Source organism: Oryzias latipes, chromosome 6, assembly GCF_053564925.1.
Source record: "Oryzias latipes strain Hd-rR chromosome 6, Olatipes_Hd-rR_3.1".
NCBI classification, from domain to species: domain Eukaryota; kingdom Metazoa; phylum Chordata; class Actinopteri; order Beloniformes; family Adrianichthyidae; genus Oryzias; species Oryzias latipes.
In genome coordinates this window covers 5137575-5159942 of record NC_136242.1, presented here as the reverse complement: position 1 = coordinate 5159942, position 22368 = coordinate 5137575, and the positions used below count along the sequence as shown (strand labels likewise).

The 22368-nt window shown below is 41.5% G+C and overlaps 1 protein-coding gene across 13 annotated transcripts in view; it reads right to left on the bottom strand.

Moving 5' to 3' along the window:
• The window catches only part of ndrg4 (NDRG family member 4), a 50989-nt gene that overhangs the window by 5622 nt on the left and 22999 nt on the right, over positions 1-22368 (bottom strand). For 3 of the 13 annotated variants that reach the window (XM_023955495.2, XM_078948296.1, XM_023955496.2), the window contains 16 exons: positions 20200-20287; positions 18067-18225; positions 14598-14636; positions 10648-10753; positions 8786-8906; positions 8629-8691; positions 8495-8555; positions 8308-8394; positions 8171-8227; positions 7989-8092; positions 7438-7494; positions 7221-7272; positions 4329-4376; positions 2547-2582; positions 2396-2447; positions 1986-2024 (listed from right to left, as the gene is read on the bottom strand). In XM_023955495.2, coding sequence (XP_023811263.1) covers positions 1986-2024; positions 2396-2447; positions 2547-2582; positions 4329-4376; positions 7221-7272; positions 7438-7494; positions 7989-8092; positions 8171-8227; positions 8308-8394; positions 8495-8555; positions 8629-8691; positions 8786-8906; positions 10648-10753; positions 14598-14636; positions 18067-18225; positions 20200-20287 — 1169 coding nt within the window. Of the gene's footprint in view, positions 1-1985; positions 2025-2395; positions 2448-2546; positions 2583-4328; positions 4377-7220; positions 7273-7437; positions 7495-7988; positions 8093-8170; positions 8228-8307; positions 8395-8494; positions 8556-8628; positions 8692-8785; positions 8907-10647; positions 10754-11782; positions 11993-14597; positions 14637-18066; positions 18226-20199; positions 20288-22368 lie in introns of those variants that run through there. The other 10 variants (XM_023955492.2, XM_023955497.2, XM_023955494.2 and 7 more) reach the window with 7 other exon arrangements.

Below are 22368 nucleotides of genomic sequence, written 5' to 3'. Positions count from 1 at the left end.
TGCCCTGCTGAGTGAAAATCTTTAATTAAAAGCTTGACATGTGCTGACAAAACAGCAGCAGCTTCTCTAATTTGAACATGGCAACAATTGAGACTTTCTTCTTGTCTAAGCCGTTAACTGTGTATGAGACCTGGACTGATTTGTGACCTGTGACATCATCTTTAGAAAATGGCTTACTTCAGGGTTCAAAGGAATGAAGTAGATTCTGTCGCCATTTTTGGTGATACAGACAACGCCATATTGGAACCAGACTACATCAGTAAGTAGTGGATGGTAAGAGTAGATCTGACTCAATGTTTCTATGGCAACCACTCTCGCCAATCAGAAGTGAGCCTGTTGGAAGTCCACACCCTTACCGCTTGAAAACAGGCTTGGGAGAATCTGTCAAATGTTTCAAACGCTGGCCCCCTCAAACTTTTTTTTAAGCATCTGATTGGTCAGTTTATAACTTGAATAACTTTCACAACAGAAAAAATATCATGAAACAAAAGATTAGCAAGAACGTGTTAAAAAAGGTATCAGAGCAAGAATGATTATTCTGACCAATTTTGAGTAGCACCTGTTTATTTCTCTATAGAGGTCTATGGGATTTTGGTTTCTTGGAGCCAGCAGGTAGGGGCAGGGGTCACTCAGTCTAGTTCTCTTATATTGTCAATGGTCAAAGTGCAGCACTTTAAGCAGGAGCAGCAGATGATACCTGATGATGCTGGAAGCTGACCATTTGGATTGGTGTATCTGTAATATTTAAAACCACAGCTGTGACTCCAATTAGAAATAAACAAGCCAATTGGTCTTATTATTTAAATGTTAAATGGCAGATGGCGCATACTTATATAGTGCTTTTCTACCTTCTATGAAGACCCAAAGCGCTTTACAGTCACAGACCCAATCACACACTGGTGGCGACACCGCTGCCGAACACTAGTGCCAACATTCCACCAGGGCAACGTGGGGTTCAGGGTCTTGCCCAAGGACACTTCGACACATGGGCGGGCAAGGTGGGAATCGAACAATATTACAATTGGAGGTCAACCGCCCTACCAATGCACCCCGGTCGCCCATTTAAGGGCCATTATATCTGATTGGTGTTGGCTAACTTTATCTGCCTGTTTACTTGTTCTTGAGTTGACCACCAAAAGTAAAGGTGTCTCATTTATAAACTGTTCCTACCTTAAACCCCTTTTTATAATTCTTTCCCCAAAAGTTTGGGTTGTCCTCTTCCTCAACCCCTGTATAAGCGTCCGGCCAGAGTTAGCTGAATGTGAGACTTTGAATATTTCTCTTCCTTCCTGGTTTTTCATTTGAGCCCCGAACAAACACAGAGGAAGCTTCAGTGGTTTTAGACGTTAACTCTTTTAACTTTGAACGTTTTTCTTATTTTTGGGGGGTTCTGAACTCTCAGGTCTTTTTGAGTTCATCTGATGCTTATCTTAATACAAATGAATGGAGCCTAATATGATATGAAAAAACTCTCCTACATGTTAATCAGAAATATAAAAAAACTATCAGGCTAAATTTCACAAAGGTTTAACTGCAAAAAATTTTCACATACCTATTTTTGATAAACTTCTTAAAATAGTTTAGCCTTGATGAATTGATTTTTCCTGCATGTCAAAGTCTCAACCTTCTGTTTCATGAGTTAAGAATCTGGGTTGTTGAATTTAGTCAATAAAGTTCTGCTCAAAGCAGCAGAAGGCCAAGTGAAAAGGAACCTTGGTGATGGGATGGAGGAATGGGGAGGGTGGTTAAGGCATCTTATTTTTCCACTGCAGGAAAAATTGTGTTTGGTAAAACGATAATGGGGTTTAATGTCCGCAGGAGAAACAAAACACCAGAAATGAGAGCAAAATTAAAGATAGATCATCACAGCCCAAAATTACTGTTGTTAAGAACCAAAGAAATGAACTAAACAAAACAAAAACATTTCAAAATGCCATTGGGCGGGACAAGTCAGAGGTCAGAGGTGAACGGGGAGGAGGAAATACCTGGCCCTCCACTCAACCTCCGATCCTTCACATAAGCGACTGAGAGAACAGGGTAAGAAGGACAGAGGGCAAAATTAACACAACTCATGTCCTTCCACATCCAACACAACAGTCCTACAGCAATGAAACCACTAATGAAACAGGGATGCCAAACTTCAGGTCTCGAAGGCCGTCTTATTGGTTTTCTAGAATCCTGCCTTATCTGCTGCTGATCACCTGGATCCGGTGTGTTTAGCCAATAAGGAGCTTTCATGGCAGGTTAGTTGGAAAACATGCAGGACACCGGCCCTCGAGGCCTGGATTGTTACACCCCTGCTCTAAAATAACTGTTGAACAACAACAACAAAAACTTGCCATCAAAACTCATACTGTACTTTTACTCATTAACAGAATCAAAGTTCAGAACTTACTGTAGCCCATCCCCTGCAGGAAATACTTGAAGGCTTCGGTCAGCTTCCCAGGCTAGAAAACAGTATGTCAGTGTTTTCATTCCTGCTCTCTGTGCTTGACCTGTTCAGGGTCTGTAAGAAGCTTTGAATGGAAACTACTGCAACATGTTACCTGTGTGAGCTGTGGAAGTCCACCAGAGTCAGCCATCTGCCACGAGACCAGATCAACCATCAAGCAAAACGTCACAACACTCTTTATTAGAGAAGTCAAAGCAACAACCTTCAAATCAAATCCCCAGGAATTTTCCAGTTAGTGTTTTTCTGTCATTTGTTACATTTCTTTTTTTGTTTCATGATAACAACGTCTTCTCTTTTTGTTTCCTAAGCATTTTCTAGTGTACTCTTCTATGTCTTGATGTCTGAATCCTTTGCAAAAAATAGTATCTTTAAGTGAGACAGTATACTTGAAGTTTACTTTTATATACTATCATAGTAGTAGGTTTAAAGGTTGTCATCTTGACTTGGTTTTTAAAGTTGAAGACGTTTCACCCCTGATCCAAAAGGCTTTGTCAGTTCATGAATTGACAAAGCCTTTTAGATAAAAACCAAGTCCAGATGACAACCTTTAAACCTACTACTATGATGGAATCTACCTGGATGAATGAGAGTCTTCATAGAAATATTTTATATACTATCTATATATCGTAAACTTAAAATGTTCCAATTTAGTCTGAAGAAGTTTTCAGTTAGTACACTACACATACAGTACATGGTCTTAAATAGACTTGCTATAATAATACTCAATAGTTCTTGATAAAATAAACTTCAACTGTCCTACTTTTTGCTACTATTACTACTACTTTGTAAGTAGAGTTTTGGTTTGTTTTTCCTACTTTTTGTGTAAGTTCTTCTTCAAGTAATTACTCTTTGGTCATTTGGTATTTATTCATAGTTGGACTGTTTTTTAATTAATTTGCTGCTTTTGAAGTTCTTTACCTGTTTCTTTGGTCATTTTATAAATGCGTGTGGTTGTTTGAATCATGTCTGGTGTCTCCTTTGTAGTCACTGACGTCTTTGTCCTTTGTGTCATTTAGTTCACATGTGTTGTAAAACGAGCCCTGCACATTTGAGCCCCAACAGTCATTCTGGAGTTCCCGTAGACTGCAGGTAGTTAGTGAGAAAAATAAAGTCTTTTCATCATTTAGTCATTTTGACAGATTTTACTCCATCTAGGAATACTCCTTTCAACTTTTTTTTTAACCTAAAACGGGTTTAGATTAAGTAAGTGTAAGATTACAATAAAATCAAAATTTTTGTAAATCTCTGCTGTTGAAAAAAAAGTAGTTTTTTCAATGGATTCAAACATTTAAAACTATGTTCACACCTAGCAAGAACGCACGTTCAAGAACCCACACTTTTAACGTGAGCTCTTGAACACAGGACAAGCAGGGAGGGGTTTCTTCTTCTTTTTCTACTGATTACTTCCACCTACAGTTGGAAGAGGCTTGCTGCGAAATGTTGAAGTGGTTCAAATCTGGTGAATCTTGCGCCAGACCTTTTATTTCGCTCTGTTCCAATATATTAAAGACTTGGTGTTATAGAATTCCAGCTGGCTAACAAACCACAATTAATACATTTTACTCCTTGTTCAAATTTCAAATTGTTGTTACTTCCCTGAATTAAAAAGGTCATCATCCATACGTCACTACCAAATCTGAGTCCTTGATTGGTCAAAGTTTGACCTGATTAACTTTTTATATGTATAGCCTGAAAAAGGCCATACATTTTGCAAAGAATGCGATAGTTTTCAACACGAAAGCCCAAAAGGTGCATTTATGCACATTCACATAGACTTTTCCTCAGAAATGGTTGCTTAAAAGCATGTTACTGCGGTGTGAATGTAGCTTAAGACTGAGGTGGAAGAATGATTAGTTTGAGGATGAAAGGTTCCTACCTTCAGGAAGGTGGTGTTGGTCGGGTCCAGTTTAGAGTTACACTCAACCTAAAAGGCAAACAGAGGAGCATCACTGAAGAAACCAGAGGCTTTATGAGCTAAAACTGAACTTTTTTTTCATTCATGTCATCAAACATTGGCACTCCACTTTTTGTTTTCTGTCAAGGGAATACAGAGATGCTTGTCCTCTGCAACATTTTTGAATCAAAAACACGAAAGGGTTGTCTGCCAAAGAGTTTTGTGCCCATCATTGGAGGCTGAAAAGCTTATTCTGATGCAACCTCTTAAACCAAAACCAAACTAAGACAGGATTCAAGATGTCTGCCATAATATAAACAAAAGAAAAACTCCTTTAAGGAAATAACAAACAAACAAACTGATAATTAATTTGGATCAACATTTAGGAATACAATAAAAAAATAATGAGCAGGATGTGATTCCAGATTTCTGGCCACAATGCGTGCTGCCAAAAACAAAGATGGCTGCCGATGGCTGCCAAAATATGTTTAAGAACCAAAAATTTAATTAATTATCCTTTCAAACAGCAACATTTTTGCAAAAAATAAAAATAAGTAAAATCATACCATTACACACATTCGGGGACAAACATTAACTATCAAATTACAGACCAGTGTCTTTACTCTGCCAATTCTCAAAAGATGCTTGAAAAAGTATTGCTGACAAGACTGGAAAATCTTGTTGAGAAACATAAGCTAATTATCATGGTGCCTCTGGCAGCTCTCCTCTCCCTCCCCTCTCTGCTCTGTTCTTGATCTTCACCAGCTGTGCACACTCAGCTCATCAACCTCCAGACTTACTTAAGGAGATCCAGATCCAGCATTCATTGCCAGTTCGTTGCTCATCTACGGTGCTCAGTCTGGTCTCTCATCTTTTATCATATCTCATCTCATATCTCATTTATGAAATCTCGTCTCTCTCAAATCTCTCTAAGCAGATGCAGTGTTTATATATCTTACAAAAAAAAGCGATTGAAATCGTTCATGGTGTGGATTATGGGACACATACAAATGCACTACTTTTTTAAATTCGGGTTTATTGAAATAATGGGAACTAGGGAACCTTAAAACAGCACTCATCGTGTATAAAGCCAGAAATAACTTGGTTACAATAAACATACAACAAATGTTCAAGGACAGAGATGGGAGTTACAATTTAAGAAATCAGCTGAACTTCAAAAAGTAGTGCATTGGTACTACAAAATAGTAAATGTGCTCATCAATTTGTGGTGTGGATTGGATGAAGGTTTAAAAAGCAAAGCAAATGTTTACATGTATTTAGAAAAAACCTACAAGATGTCACTAATTAAAATGTACAAGGTTAGAAATGATTTAAAAAAAAGAAATAAGTAAATGTCACTTCTGCATCGATGCTATACCCAAGGTCATTTGAATGCTTTCAGGAAGAAAAATAGAAACATGCACAACATAAGGTGTTGTAAAAAGGGGTGGGATCATACAAGATTTCTCTTCTACCTACTCCTTTTTAAACACATTGTTTTATGTTTTATCTGTCTATTTTTTAACTCTTGTGTATATTTACATTTTGTGTTTGTGTTTGAAATAAAAAAGGAAATAATAATAGTAATATAAATGCAATTAGATATTAAGATAATAAATGAAAACCCCCTTCATCCAAACAGGACAAATCCTGAAAACAAGAATTTATAGGGTTTCGGTGTCAGTCTCATCACATTTATTTATTGCTGTTTTGCTGTATTGCTGTACCTTACATTTGAGGAGTGCAAATAAAACTAAAAAAACGTCTGGGCCAAAGTTTCTTGGGTTTGACCCAGTTCTAATGCTGCAAATGCATACAAACAAATCCACCCAGAGATGGTCAGTAAACACGGAGGACAGGTTTGACCCAGATATTGCAGAGTGCTGCAGAGATGAGTCACTGCAGAGACCGCAGGAGACGCACACACACAAAACACCCAAAAGGAGTGCACTATCACAAAACAACAAATAACACACACACAACACAATGCCAAACACAAGACACACAGACCACAACACGATACTACACACAACCACACAAGACACACACACACACAATGTTTAGCTGCTGCAGTTCATTGTTATTTCTTTCACACAGGTCAACAGAAAATGTACCCGAACAACAAACAAACAACTGCAATGCAGATTGTGTTTGGTTTCAATGATCACGTATAGGGATCCAGTGGATTACTTGGATCCAACTTGACAAATTGTGCAGTTAAACTAAAACTCAAACCATAACTACACGGTGTGCAACACACTGCAGGCAGCTGGCATAATTAAGGTGACCTCCATCTGTCAGAGGGAATCGATCCACGTCTGTCTACATCTGTGCAGCCCCCCTCCCACCCCCACCCCCAGCTGTCTCTGTGTGGTCCAGGTTTGAAATTCAGGACTAAGCAGATGAACCAGTGCAGAGGCCTTCACTCATAAAAAGACACACACAAAACACACACACACCACAACACAATACCACACACAACCATACAAGACACACACACAGACATACACAACACACAAACACACACAGTTATTTAAAAAAAAACACAAATACATAAAGCACAAACAAAACAAGCACAATAACACAAATCAATAAATAAAACATAAACAAAACACACATTACAACACAAAACCAAAAACAACCACACAAAACAAACAAAACTACATACAAAACAAACGCACAAAACAACACGCAGACAGAACACACAAAAATCCACACACAACCACATTCAAATACACAAAAAACACACAAAGCCACACACAACACAACCACACAAGACACATATTTAAATAAATGTGCACACTAAAACGTGCTTCTTCTCTCGTTTTTATTGAATTGTGATGTTCTAACATAAAAGTCATTTGTGGGACTCACCACCCCCTCCTCGGCTGGAGCGTTATCTCCCACCACCAGCATCACAGGGCACCTGCAGACAGTTCAGACGGTTACTCTGATGTCAGGGGTTTCAGATCAGTACAAGAAGACAGCTGCTTCATCTACATCACATTCTGTTCTTTTTTGAGAAAAATTGTAGACATTCTGTGAGAGGTTATGCACCAGTTCTCTGATTAGTATGAGAGTGAAAACTCACTTTAGGGTTTTGGAGTTGAGAGTGGATCCGCTGCGGTTCATCTCCAGGTCTCTGCGGCTGAAAGAGGCAGAAACCAATAAAAAAAAACATCAAAGAACAAGAAAGTTACAAGAAGTTATTTATCTTACGTAGAACATAGAAACTACTGTGTAATATTACTCATCTGCAAAAGCTAAAAAGGAAACTTTGTGTATCTTTTACTTGGTGTTTGTGCAATATTTGTGCAATTATGAGGTGATGACAGAATTGTTGGTGGTTGATCATGAGAGAATTCATGTCTTTTCTTGCATTTTTGTGTCTCTGTTTGCTACAAGTTTAAAAATGTATTAAATTTAAACCTGGTTGTTGCCACAAATGGATCTGAACACAAAAACTGAATTTTAGAGGAAAAAAAACAGTAAAGTCTGAAGACAGACAGAATAAATGAGTCTTTGGGACTAAACCTAAACCTTGACTCTTGTTGAGACTCTAATGAATCGATATGAGGTTTCACAATGTCTTCTCCTGGAGAGCTGGCGAAAAGGCCACAGGTGTGTTTGAGGCAGAGTCACCTGTTGTACAAGTTCCAGAAGAGCTGCAGGTTGAAGTGGTTGACGTTGTTGTTGATCTGTTGCCGGTAGCTCTGCACCAGCTCTGTGTTGCTCACCAGTTCTTCCTGCAAACAGAGAAGCTTGGTGAAGCGGGCTGAAGATCTGCTGCCGTGTTTGCTCCAACATCGAGGCTCTTAGCTAACCTGGCTGAAGAGATGAGGCAGCACGATGTCCGGGATGGTGCTGGTCAGGCCGGAGATCTGAGGAAACGAGAGCAAAGCCTGTCAGTGTGACCAAACAAAGAGTTCATTCCTGTGAGCTGACGGCTGAAGAGCACCACCTTGCTGGCTGCCCAGTCGATCCACCCTTTGCCATTGGGGTCGATGTTGAGCAGAACCAAACCCTCCACCAGGTCAGGGAAGATCAGCTGAATGGAGAAGGTACAAATTGAAGGTCAAGTTTCCTCCTCATACTACACGACAGTCTTTCAGAGTTGGATCAGGGCGAATGACCAAGATCAGACTTACAGCAAATTTGGCCAGGACAAAAGCTCCAGCTCCAACTCCGATCCCAACGATGCTCTTGAATCTAAAACACAAACAGGTCAGTTCTTCTCCAACCATCAAGGAACCAGGAGTCTTCCTAGACAAGTCTGACTGACCCAAAGTGCTCCACTACTGTAGGCAGCATGCCAGCCAGCTGGTCCATGGTTGGGTACTGGTACCTGGGGGGGCATTTCTAAATTATTGTATGCAATAAGATTACAAAACCATCTCCACTGATGGAGGAACCTTCTTCAAAAAATCCTGGGTATTTACCCCTGAGGGAACTGCGGAGCCCCAACCTGCTGACCGGGGGCATCCACGTGACAGACCACAAAGTGCTTGGTGATCTCCTGCATGTCCTCATTGTGAAAGAAAGGGTTGAAGCACAGCTTGTCTGCCGAGAAGAAGAGAGGGAACATGAGTGAGAGGATGGAAGGACAGGAATCCAACCACATACAATATACACTCCACTGGTGGGGGGGCCTGGAGGGGCATCAGTGCAGCTGGTTCTGAGTCAACATGGGGAGAGCAAAACCCCCGATATGCATCATTCATTAATGCTTTATTCTGAAGTTAGCCATTTTCCTCAGAAGACGTCTCTTAGACTCATCACGATTTAGTGTTGGTTAATTGAAACGTGTGTGGTGTGTGTGTGGAGGGGGGGGGGGGCACGTTGCTTGTAAAATGTTCAAAAAAGCATAAAAAGAGTCCGGACAAATGTTAAGTGAAGGAACAAAATGTAAGTTCATCCCAAATGTTGCAGATCACAACAGCATTTTGAACAAGGTGTTCTTCACTGGGGGGTTCGGGGGGGTTGGGACTTTAGACCATCACCGCTGCCCAGAATCCACAGAAGAAAACTTTTTTGAAATAAGTGATTGTAACTGAAAGCTGGCTTCCTAGAGCACGGAGGCAGAATTCACGTCAAAAGTCCACTATCTCCTGAGAGTGGTGAGTCAGGACAGCATCACATGACTTTAAGGAAAGCCAAAGATCCTGAGCAGCAGTTCAGGGACGGGGAGGCATCGTCTTCACGAGGAACCTGCTGAATCATGGCCCCCTCCCTGCTGTCTGACCTCATTACCTGCTTCCTGTTCTGCTCTGTGCCTCATTCTCATTTTCTGCTGATCTCACTGCCCCTCTTTATGCTCTTTCCACCATGGGTTAGGTGGTGGGGGGGGGGGGGGGGGGGGGGACGAGGACAACTGCTATCACTGCCCCCCCCCCCCCCCACCCGTCAGAGCAGCTCTGCAGTGCTGGCTCCGCCCCTCTGCAGCATGTTTTTCTGACCTACATTTTAGAAATCCGTTTCATGTCTTTTTTCTTTCTCTCTCAGCCCCCCCCCCCCCCCCAATAAATGAGCTTCTTTTGAACTGTTCATTTATTTTAAAGGGATTAAGTTCTGCTTTTCCAGCTGAAAGTGAGACAATCCTGTTTGTCAGTGACTGATGAGCAGCACAATGTCATTCACGAGTTTCAGTGTTTACTCTGTTACCTTTTGTGGAAACGTTGGATTGAAAGGGTTTGGAAACAAATTCCCACCTACGTTTGTTAGAAATGGCTGATAGGTAAAAACTTTTGAGCAATTCAGTCTGGCTCTTTAGCTGCAGGTTTATGAAAATGTAAACACTTGAAGGTCACTCGAAGGTCACTCAGAGGTCACCCAGAGGTCTTAGAGTCAAAACTCAGTGTTTACAGAGTTTTGACCTTAAAGTCCCGATCCAATCATCTTTTGATCTATTGTAAAAGTGTTCCCAGTGGTCTTTGTATTACAATCATGCTGTTTTTAACCCAAATCAGAAAACCTGTGCCGGTTTCTAAGACATAGTTTCTGCAGAGCGGTAGGAGTTCATTAGAAATTCACCTCTGAGTAGGGGGTGGGACTGTTGGGGATCTTTAGAAAAATGTCACAAGAACATGTTAAATGCACCAAAAGCACCTTTTTTATGGGAGTGGGTCTTTAAGTCAGGTCTCCTTTGCGTTGTCACGATTACTGACTGACAGAGACCCATCATGCTTGACTTCAGAGTAAGGGAGCAGTTTTCCAAACACTAACTGTTACACACATGAATGACACAAGCTTTGAGTTTCAGAATCTGTGAGCGAGAACAGCAGCAGAGCCCTGAAACACTCACGGTTCAGGCCCACATCATGGTAGGTGAGGATGGCAGGTTTGTTTCCTTTGGGGGCTCCCCGGATCACCACGTGCAGCGTCCCATAAGCAGTCTCCACATCGTGTTCCTGGAAAACACAAAAACATTCAAATCAATCAGAGCATTTAAAGTAAACAACTGTTTGTTTTGAAATATTTGAGACATTTCAATCTAAGAAAAAAGAGAATGTTAGCATCTTTATACAAAGTATAGAGAAAAAGCAAAACAAAGTCCCATTTTTTCAACACAAAACATTAATGGACCCGTTGAGACATGTATAGATTTATCATATCTAATCTAATTTTAGTTTTTGAAATACTTAGTTTTTAATGAACTTCATCTTTTTTTTAGGCCTGTCACAAAAACATAATTTGATCCTAAATTTGGTTGATTTTCATCAAATCCTACATAGAAGAATATGATGTTGTGTAAACAGTTTTCAAGGTTACAGATCAGTTACATCCTCCGTGCTGACCCCCTCGCACTGCTCAAACTTTGAGCCAGAACGGCTCTTATTGTGTATTTTATGTTAGCGGATGCAGCGATGTGTGTCTGCCTGCATGCGCGTGTGTGACTGCTGGCCGCGTGCTTCTGACCCACATTCTGCAAGCCGCTGCAGGAAATTCAAAATGGAGATGCAGGAGAGCTTGAACTGCGCAAACCTGAGACAAACACAAACGCACGAGGCTCGTAGGAGGGGGGCGGGGTTTCTGCTGCAGTGAAACCTGTCCTGTTTCTGTGCCACATAAACACATGCAGGCTCTGTGCAGTGGCCCGACCACCACACATACACCCAAACAAACACACAGCAAAGGTTTCTGACAGCATTCATGTGCTAATCCAGTCATATTATTTTCAGTCAACCTTTTAATCTGAGGCTGTTCACGCAGCATCCCCCCAACCCCTGGTGACCGTCAGATGAAGCATCTTTAGTGTTTCCATGGCAACATCTTAAAATGATTCCTAGTTATTAATATGGCTGAAAATAGTCTTTATGTGGGTCAGTGGGGTAAAGTCAGAGAAGGCCCTGCATGCATGCGTCGTTGATTCAATCAATCAAAATAACATCATCCAACATCCAAACCTCCTGAGGAAGCCCAACGCCCCTGTCACTCACCCCGTCCCAGCACTCAGGCATGGTGGCAGTATAAGCTCTGCTGACAGAGACGCGGAGGATGAGGAGGATGAGGAGGAGCTGCAGGCAGACCTCTCCTGTTCTCAAGGACTAGGTTCTGCTGGAGGTGGTTAGAGACGCTGCAGTCTTTGTCTGCTCCGTCACCAGCCACGCTTTTATGCTGCTGTCCCGCCCCTCCCCTTTACTCACTCTGCATACTCTCTCACAAGGGCATGGGGGGGGGGGGGGTTATTAGCTGGAACTGCATCCCAGCCTCTGACTGGTTGGTTGCTCTGTCACTCAGTCGTGCCTCTTATCAGCACCACTGCCCCCCCCCCCCCCCCCCCCCGATGTTTACATCTACTGCCTCGACAAAGTAGGTCAAACATTTGAACGTGCAGCATCAAAAAAGTCTTTACCCCCCTCCACTAAACTATAACCTCCTGCATGGAGATCTTCCTCTTAAAAGATGCAGAAATCTGCCCCAGCCCCCACAGGCTGCAGGGGGGTAAGGAGCACGGCCGATATGCGGTCCTGATGCAGGTTGTTGCTCTGAGAAATACTGTGAAGCTTTTTCTCTCCAGACTGTCAGAGTGCAGCTCCAGACCCCCCCCCCCCCCCCCCCCCAGGTGGATGCTTACGTGCACATCCACATGGATGCAATGGTGTCGCATGCAGAAGACTCTGACATTCAGCCAACCCCCCCACCCATCCACCTTTTCTGCTGACTAAAGACTGAACAGGCAAATTATGCCCTCCCCCCCTATCTGTTTAAAACACATTCTCTTAGATGGGGGGGGGGGGGGGGGGGGGGGCTGAAGGTCAACAGTGGACTGATACAAGTTCTGAATATTATCCTGACCCAAGTGATGTATGGAAGCATTTGATCGTTTACTTTAAGCTCCTGCAGACCCCCCCCCCCACACACACCACCACCACCTGAATCATGCAGACATCATGCAGGACCTCATAGTTCGATTTTCTCTGCCGTGGTGATTCTTTCAGCTTTCAATCTCTGAACATTTTCATTTTTAACCCTTGTGCTACCCTGGGCACTTTGACATTGGGAGTTGGGTCATCTAGACCCACTAGACAGTGCTCTGAACCTTTTTTCTTCAGTGATTTGTTATCTTCACTGGTGTCCATGGATTACATGAAATCTTTCCACCTTTATCCACCTTTGTCATGGTAGGGAGAACACCTCAATGGAAGGGTGGGGTCATAGGATAGCACAAGGGTTAAGAGCTTCTGAAACCTGAATGATCTTCGATCAGTCACATTCAGCTTCCATAGCAGATCATCTGAAGCCGTGGAGTCCACACAAGCACAGTGATATCCATCATCCACACATGGAGAAAACCACAGCTTCATGTCACCGAAATCATATCTGTCTGAGTGATATTTCTCACAGCTGAAGCATTTTTTGAAAGCGTTTACCCAGAATGCAGCTGTCTGTTTCCACACGTTTTGATACCAGTGACTGCGTGTTCATGTATTTGCTTGTAGTCACAGTAAACTTTTATTACCGGTACCTTTACTCTGATCGTTTCAGACACCAGCTCAGTCGCCTTGTGGTAGAGCGTCTGCCATGTGACTGGAAGGTCAAATCCAGGCTGAGTCTATAAGACTCTAAAAACGGGACCCAATGCCCCCCTCCTGGAAACTCAGCATTAAGGGGTTGGATTGGAGGGTAAACCACCAAATGGTTCCCGAGTGCAGCTGTGCCTGCAGATCAGCCCCCCCCCCCGGGGGATGGGGGTGAACAAATTTCAAACACCTTGGTCTGTGACAGATAATGTGACTTTACTTTAACTATAACACAGCTATTGGCCTGCAGACTCATCTGTCGTGTCTTATGCCATAGTCTCAACTGCCCTTACAGGTGAATACAGACTGTCTGCAGGTAACAAAATGACAAACCTGTGCAGGGCACAGAGGTGGCCAACAGGAAATATCAAAGATGTAGACCACCTAAATAGCACGCACAGGTAAGAACAAGATATTTTGAGGCTGCTGATGTGGATGATAAACATTGTGAGTAAGCATAAAAGTTGCTGACATCTGTCCACAAAAGTCAGTCTTTACAGTTAATGTTTAAATTTAGCAACTGTGGATGCAACCAACACGCCTGTCACATTTGACAATTTCACTGCCACTGTCAGTGAAGACCACATATTTAAATATTAAAGTCTTGGATCGTAAATCCAGTCCCAGAGGAGTAAACATTTTTTATCGAGTTGTCATTCAAAGAATTGTTTGAGGGGTTTCCTGGTGGTAACAAAGAGGGAGCAAAATCTATTGATCACATGCAAACTGCATAAACTGCATAAAGTTTCCTTAAATTTCATCTATTTTTAAAACAGACCCTTCTTGGATGAGTAACCATAGACTGGATGATGATTGGAAATCCAATCATAGCTGAGAGGATTTTGGATGATTTTAAGCTATGACTAAATGGAATTTCTTGAATTTCAGTTTTTTTTTTCAATAAAGGACTGAATTAATGTTTGGATAAAGCAGCAGCAAAAAGATTAAAAATGTAATTGACCTTAGATTCATCAAAGCACAAAGTCAAAAAAAAGGATGAAAAAAAACATCGTATGGACTGGACTATCACTCTATCCATCCTCCATCCATCCATCCATTTATTCATCAATTCTACCAGCCTCCTCTTCATCCTGATCAGAAAAAGGAATAATTTCAGCTTTTTTAAACCTTCTTTAAATCTTTTTTTTTTTTGGATTTGACAGCCATCACTTAGATCTAGGTGTGTTACAAAGAAAAGGGGAGGGGGAGGAAAGGGTGTATGCGCTCTTACCTTCCAATCACCAGGCGGCATCAGCTCATCACAGGTTTCCTGCAGAGACAAGCAGAGGAAGAACAAGTGGCATTAAAGAAGCATGAACAGAAGCTGAACGGTCCTTCCTCACACCCTGAAGGATCCATCCCTGAGCTGATGGTCTCTGGTCCTTCCTCCCCACCAGGGGAAACACCAACAGCTCACTCTTTCCATCCTCTCCTGACATTTTCCTCACAGGAAAAGAGGTGATGAGGCGGAGGGAAAAAAGTCAATAAATGAGGTGAAGGTGGCTGAGTGTCTAGCTGTAGAAAACTGGATCTGTCAGGGGGACCAGTTCCAGAACAGCCCCCACTTCAGCCCCACAATGACTCCATGATGAAGAGAGAGGAAGATGGACCAGAGCAGCAAACAGAGCTCCAGATAGAATGAAGATAGAGGAACAATGTCAAACACTCTGAAGAAATGAGTTGAAGCTTTCAGTTATGCTGACTGAAGAATAGAAGGCTGTGGGTGTGGGTGGGGGTGGAGGGGGGGCATCTGGTTTCAGCTCACTCCAATGGGCAGGTTTGCATTTTTATCCAAATGTGTCTCTGAAACACACTTTAAAAGCTAAATCCTATGTGTATTTGTCTGGTTACCCTTACATTAGTCAGCTTTATTTGCCAATGAAAAATAAAAATCTATTTTTTAATTGTATTTTTGATTTTTATTTCATTTAGAATTAGTCCCACACTGTGGGGAAAATTCAAAGACCTGCCTTTATTTCTGCAAACCTTTTTGAGAATGATGGCTCTTCAACTAAGTTTAAATAATAAATAATAGAATGTCATAAAATCTAATATAAATGACCTCAAGAGGAAATCAGATAAAGTAGGGGCTTAGTTAAAGTCTTAAAGGTTTAGAATGCTGAAAATAATTTAAAAAAAAGCTTCTGTCATAAATTCAAACTCTAAATCTAAAACAGGTATTCTGTTTTCACCACTAAGATAAATTACATATATTTGTGTCATCTGCAGTTTTAGTATTGCTACATCAAACATATCATTTTGTGTGAATTACAATATAGTAATATCAATCCTTACAGAGAACCACTACTTTTGTTTGTGGATTCAGAGACATGCTTGCTCCCCAGTAAAATACCTTCTTTTCCCTCTTAAAGGTGCTCCAGTCATATTTTCTTTCTGTTTCTGTTTGGATGGAATGAAGCCTTTTTTTTAAATCATAAAATGTTCCTGCTTACTGTTCCCTATCTGTCTGAGGCATTTTTAACTCCCTTCACAGCTTTAATTCCAGCCAGCAATGGTCTCCTGTCACTCATCTATGACTCATCAATGAAATTGTGCTCATCAGTAAACTTTATTGATCAGTCGTCTGGAAAGGGAGAACCCATAGTTTTGCATTGTAAGTCTGTTTCTATTTGAAACCACAGAGTTCCTGTCTCAGTCTTATTCAGTCATTCAGTCATACTTCCTGTAAATATTGAATTGTGATGTCAGACGTCCAATCAGAGGTTTGGATCAGTGACCATTAATGCAGTTTTCCAGATTCCTTGGATTTCTTCCAGATCATTAAGTGTCAATGAAATATGAGTCCAAACAAACAAACTAGAATGAATGTCAAATTCACATTTTAATTTTCCACATCCAAAGAATCCAAAGGGAACATTAGTAGAACATTCTAGACACTGGATGGTCACATGTCTACTAAATGCAAAGTGTTTCCACACATTGGACTGGAGTGATGGACTGATCATTTTTTGCTGACATCACATGTATGTTGTCCGCTGTGATGACCTTGATCAGTTTAACATTATATTGAAAAAAACTCACGTCTCTCTCAGCCCAAATGGTATTTTCCAATATTGATGACATTATTTATTTATCTTATTTTTAAACGATTTTTTAATTGCATTGGTCAATTCGATTCAACTTTAGACAGATCAATTTGGTTCAATCCTTGGAATGAAAAATTGATTAATTAATTGTTATGCCCCTGGGAGCAACAGATCTTGGCTAACAGAGGGCGTGTCCTCCACATTCCTGTTCAGCCTTTCTTCAGCTATTAGATGGGGGGTTCAACTCCTTTTCCCTGATCATATCCTTTAAGCCAAGCTATTTATGGAAATGAAACCAGTTACTTTTGCCCCTAATTATTTAGTTTACATCATTCTTAAAACCATAACATTATTGGTAGTTTTGCACCTCTCAGACGTTGATTGACAAACGCAAAAGCTGGAGTGAAAACCAACACAAAGAAAGCAGAAAAAGCAGATTGTGACACAAAATCACATTTATAATGACAGAATTTTCACTTTATTTGTTTCATACTTTATAGTTTTAAAAGGGCATCCTGCCAGATCTGAGGTTGAATGATTTTTTTTTTACCATAGGAACATTTTAGCACAAATTGGAAAGATGCAAACCTGTCCTTCAAAATAAGAGCCACTGCAATGAAACAGGATTCTTGGTGTCCACAAAAACACGGATGTGAAATAAAATGATGCATGCAAAACAACATGTTTTAAAAACTATTTTAAAATGCACTTCACAAACTGAGAATTGTCTGAACTGGTTGCCTTTCTGAGGCCTGGAGCCTAAAACGACGGTTGGAAGACAGATGGTGTTACATTTCCTGTCACACGTGAACAACACTCAGTTCTGAAGAGAAACTCTGATATTAAACGAAAAATAAACACACAGAATGGAACGTAGAACAGATGGATGGATGAAAGACACACAGCACAGAAACAGGGTCTGAGGATGGCTGAGTCTGTTCTGAACTCCCACCGTTAGGGGGCGGGACATCCTGTGAAGTGTGCAACAAAAGGTCAGCAGGGAGAGCCGTGTCACTGATGGCAGTGCCACCAGCAGGTGGCACTCTTTCCCCATCTTTGCATGGAACCTCCCCATCTAGGGTTGACCTTTTTCTTGGTCCAAAGATGGGTGGCTGTGTTTTTTGTGTCTGTGTGTGTTTAATTTGTGTGTCTGTGCTTTGTTTCTATGAATGTGGGTCTTTGTGTTTTCTGTGTGTTTTCAGTATGTGTGTGTGTTTTGTTCTCATTCCTTAAATTAATGTATAAATTTGTTCATGTTGGAACGTTATATTTTGCATTTGTGTTTATCTTTGATCCAGTGAGGGTTTTATGAAAATTGCCTATTGAAAAAAAGCAAAATAAATCAAGTATATATTTCAAAATATTCACATAAACTTGTAGATCAAATGTTTTTATGTTTTTGAGGGAATAATCATAAATGAATAAGAAAAGGGTTCTAAATAAAAATTAAAAATTAATTTTCAAAAATGATTTTTTTTTAATAAATTAATGCAAACCAGGAAAATTCAATCGCCAAATCTAACAGGTTGAATGAGCAGAGTTGGACTGGAGCAGGTATCTGGAGCTGCTGCTGTTTGTGCTTCTGATGTGGTTATTGGATTCTAACCGTCACATTTACTGGGTGTGTCTGTTTCTGCTTGCTCTGGTAGTTACCGGGATAACCCCACTGGTCCGACGGCGGGTCTGGCGGAGCCAGTGCCGTGCGATGGCATGCCAGCGGTGAGTGGGGCGGCGGGGGGGAGGGGGTTCGTTAGGGGGCTCGGTGCTGGCAGGGCAGGGGGGGCCCCCTGATGCCTCCTCTCCTTTATCCTGCTGTGTTGTGAAACGACAAGCACAACAAGGAGTTTATTGGGAAACAACAGCCGGGCGGACAAACACACACACACACACACACACTTGTACGTCCTTCATCGTGATGATTCCAGAACACAGGTCAGGCTGTATATTAGCTCCCCGCCATCAGGTTTCCATGGAGACCTGCTGCAGCTCATTGGGGAACTTTCAGGTTTCATGTCAGAATCCAGACTTGTCCTCTAACCCACTGATGGACCGTGACAGCCTTTACACATTACTGTGTTTAGCTTTGAGTTGCCTCCTGCTGTACCAAGCTTTTACAGCTCACACCCACACCCCCACACACTTATCCCAAGCTTCCTGGTCCCTCATTGTTGCAATAAGTAACTCTTTTTATTTGCCATGTTTCTGAAGTTTCTGGGATTTCAGGTTTATTTATCTGCTTCCTCTCGTCTTTTTGCAGCAGTTTTGAACCCTCCCTGATTGTCTTATAGCAGATGTTCCAGTAATTTTCATGTCTGGGTCTTTGCTGTCTTCTTACTCTCCAACAGCAGAAGCTCATCTACTGAGCCTGGATCTGCCACAGGTTCCTCCAAACTCTCCATTGGAGGGAGTCTTCCTCTCCACTGTCACCTGTTCCTTGCTCAGGGCAGGGATCACACTGAAAATGCATCCATGTAATCTGTTGGCCGTGTATTATCTGTACTATTTAAATAAAATGGACTTTTGGAATCATCTGGACAGAATTCGATCACGATGATTGTAATTAATCAAGTCCTGTCTGATGTTACTTTACTGTTGTTTTGTCTGGATTCTTAGAAATAAACTGAATAGAATTGAACTCCTACAGTCAGAGAAGGATTTCAAAGCAGATCTGCTGCAGAAGTTTAAAGTTACGTTCACAACGGCCTCAGGAACTCACATTCTAGCAACCACTTCCCACGAATTGTAAATGCTCATAAATGCTTGTTTTGGACTTCCACGTTGAAATCTCTCAAGTTCATGCATCTCTACACAAGTTTTTAAGTCAGTTTTGGGCTCTACGTACAAAACAAGCAGCCACTGAATGGGAGTTGCAAGTTAAACCAGTTGAACTTTGACCAATCCTCTACTTCACCCCACATATTTATTATGCTGCACTTTATTGCATTCCACTTTATTCTGTTTATTCATACTTGTATTTTTGTTGGTTTTTGTACATATTTTGTCTAGATTTACAGTATTTACCACTACAAGGCTGCTACAATGTTGTTGTATTATTATGTACAATGACAATAAAGGCGTCTGATTCTGATTTTGACTCGGATTTGGTAGTGACGTTTGGGTAGCGTAATTTTGAAATGTAGGTACAACTGTAGGTACATGCGCTACCATTGTGTAGCGACAGTCCAGTTGGAACACTCTATGCTTTCAAGAACCTGTAACATTTGCCCGGTGTGTACGTAACATAAGAGAAGACGACTCCATGACACTTAAAGCACCAACGTCAGTTTTCACTGATTCATTATTTTACCAATTCTGTCTGTATTTGGGCAGCATTATTTAACAAGAAGTCTTTTAACTTCACTGAAACATCTCTATCAGACTGCAGATGTGAGTCTGTTAGGGTACTTTAGGAAAATAATATTTAGTGTAATAAGAAAAATAAAGTGAGGATGAGGCAGAAATTTCAGCAAGTCCCTTAATTTGTCTTTACATGAAAGAAGAATTAGGCTGTGGAAAAACGTTCAATGCTCAAAAATGTACAGAGCATGATGCTTCCACCACCGTGCTTTAGCCCTGCTTTCAGTGAGGTTTTTGGTTTTGGTTTTAAGATGACTAACAAGAAGATTTGTCTTTTTGAGCTGCATTTTCACTAAAAATGATTCCTTTGTTTCCTTGTGACATGAAGACAGCATTTGTCATTTGTGGCCCTTGCAGAACCTTGATGGTCAGCTCAAATGTAACTGCAGTCTGAAGCGACAGCAGGGCAGAAAAGGAGCAGAAACTCACCGTCTCTGAGTCCACGCCTGTCTTTTCAGGCAGCAGCGGCTTCTCCTCCGTGATCTGCTGCTCCTTTCCAGCCATCCTGGACAGTAACCTGCCAATGACGACACAAAAGATGTAAGCTGCAGCTTCACATCATGCTAATAGTCAATGACAGCATTTAACAATGCGAACAGAAATGGCTCAGAAGTATATTGAAAAACAGGAACATTGGTCTGTAGAATAAAACAGAGAAGCACAACAGCATGTTTGATTAGAACCCTCAAATGTCTTCTAATCGACTTTCAATCAATTTCCAATATGGGATTCGATAGTTGCTGCAATACCAGGGGTCATCAAATTTACCTTCAAAAGTATTTGTTTCATTTCTCAATATTCGGTATTATGAAGATGGTCGACTCAGATGACTTTGGTAGAGGTGGTTTAAACTGTCAGGTCTGATTTGGTGAGAGGAGCTGTGTCTGCCATTTTTACCCGACATAGTCTGGTTCTGTTTTCCAGCTGCTTCCTATGTTTTTAGAATTTTTTTGTTTTACTGTATTGCTGGATTTTCAGCCACACAAATCCTCCAGCTAGTGACAGACAGTGCACCCCCAAATTATTTGTACCCCAGGGGTAGGTGGCAAGGGGATGAATCATGTGGTCATGTGACCGTTTGGTTTGCCAGGTTTATTTTTGAACCACCTTTTTGGAACTGCTCCATCTTGTCAGGATATGACATCACAGGAGGCTATCTTTCCGAAAATGGATAAATGTTGGGCAGGCAGGACAAACACTCCTGTGCTTTGGAGAGAGCCCAGAAATGCCAATATACACTCCGGAATTTATTTTGTTTAATGGGTTAGAAACGCCCCCCCCCCCAGCATTTCAGCTTTCATTCAAACTCAGTAGAAAAAAAACATGTAGTCAGGTGTGACCATCTTACAATAATACGCTCCCTGGAAGTTAACTGATAAAGTGACCTGGCTCAAGCTAGTTTGGTTTCAAGCAGTCAGAACTCTGTCTCCCCCTCTGGTCAGCAGCGGGAACCATCTCCAGAGTTCTAGCCACACTTCCTGGATGCTGCACACCTGACTCTCATTCACTCAACCAACCATGACATACTGAAGCTCTGCACTGAGCTCAGCTCAATGCAAAGTATTGTTTGTGCCATTCTGCCTTCATTGCTGAGCGATACAGCTGGACATGATCTTCTGCTCCCTGACCCTGTTTGCCTGCTGCCTGCCCCAACCCTCGCCTGTAATTTGGCCATGCTGTCTCTCCTCTGATGCTTTCATGCCTGTTATTGGCCCATGCCTGCCTGATGCTGATTTAGCTTTGTTTGTTTGCACTGGACAAACAGGGAGGGGTGTCTTCTTTTTTACTGTTTACTAGTGCATGTCTGCACTGGTCCAAGTCTTGCTGCGAAATGTAGAGGTGGTGTAAATCTGGTGGATCTGGCTCCAGGTTTTTTCTTTCACAGCTCCATTCTGATATATGAAAGACTTGGTGTCATAGAATTACATCCAAGCACAAACAGAGATGATCAATTTCTTCTTCATGATTAATTTTCAAATGATTGACACTTTCATGAATTAAAAGGGACGCCATCCATGTCACTACCAAATTCAATGTTTCAAAGTTCGACCTGGTTTAACTTTCAAGTCTATGGTCACTTGCGTTGACCATTTTCTGATCACAGAAATCCAACCATTCATGTGGGATGGTTGAATGTGGGACTGGGTTGCTGGGGAGCAGCAGATGCCCAGACTTCCCTCTCCCAGCCACGTCATTCATTTTCTCTGAAGGGACCCAGAGGTATTCCCAGGCCAGCCAAGATGGTCATCACCAAAATGTTTTTGGAATTTTTTCAGCTTGTTATCTGGTCTACGATGTGGCTGCAGTAATGTCCTACTGATCTGCTCACAAATAGGGTCCTATGCTGGACCCAGTGCTCATCAGAACCAGCCTTTTATCAATTTTAGGTTTAGCCATTCAAATGTTATGTAAACATTATAAATATTGTGTTTATTCGACCAACCATGTTTAAAAGGTGCATCAGCAAAAGCTGCTGTACCTTTAAAGGGACCAGAACCGAGGCTCAAAGGCCAGACTTAAGGCCAAATCAAACAAAATAGACAGTTTTGTTGTTTGGTTCTGAGAAAACACCTGAGCCTCGTGGCTTGTCTGCAGTCC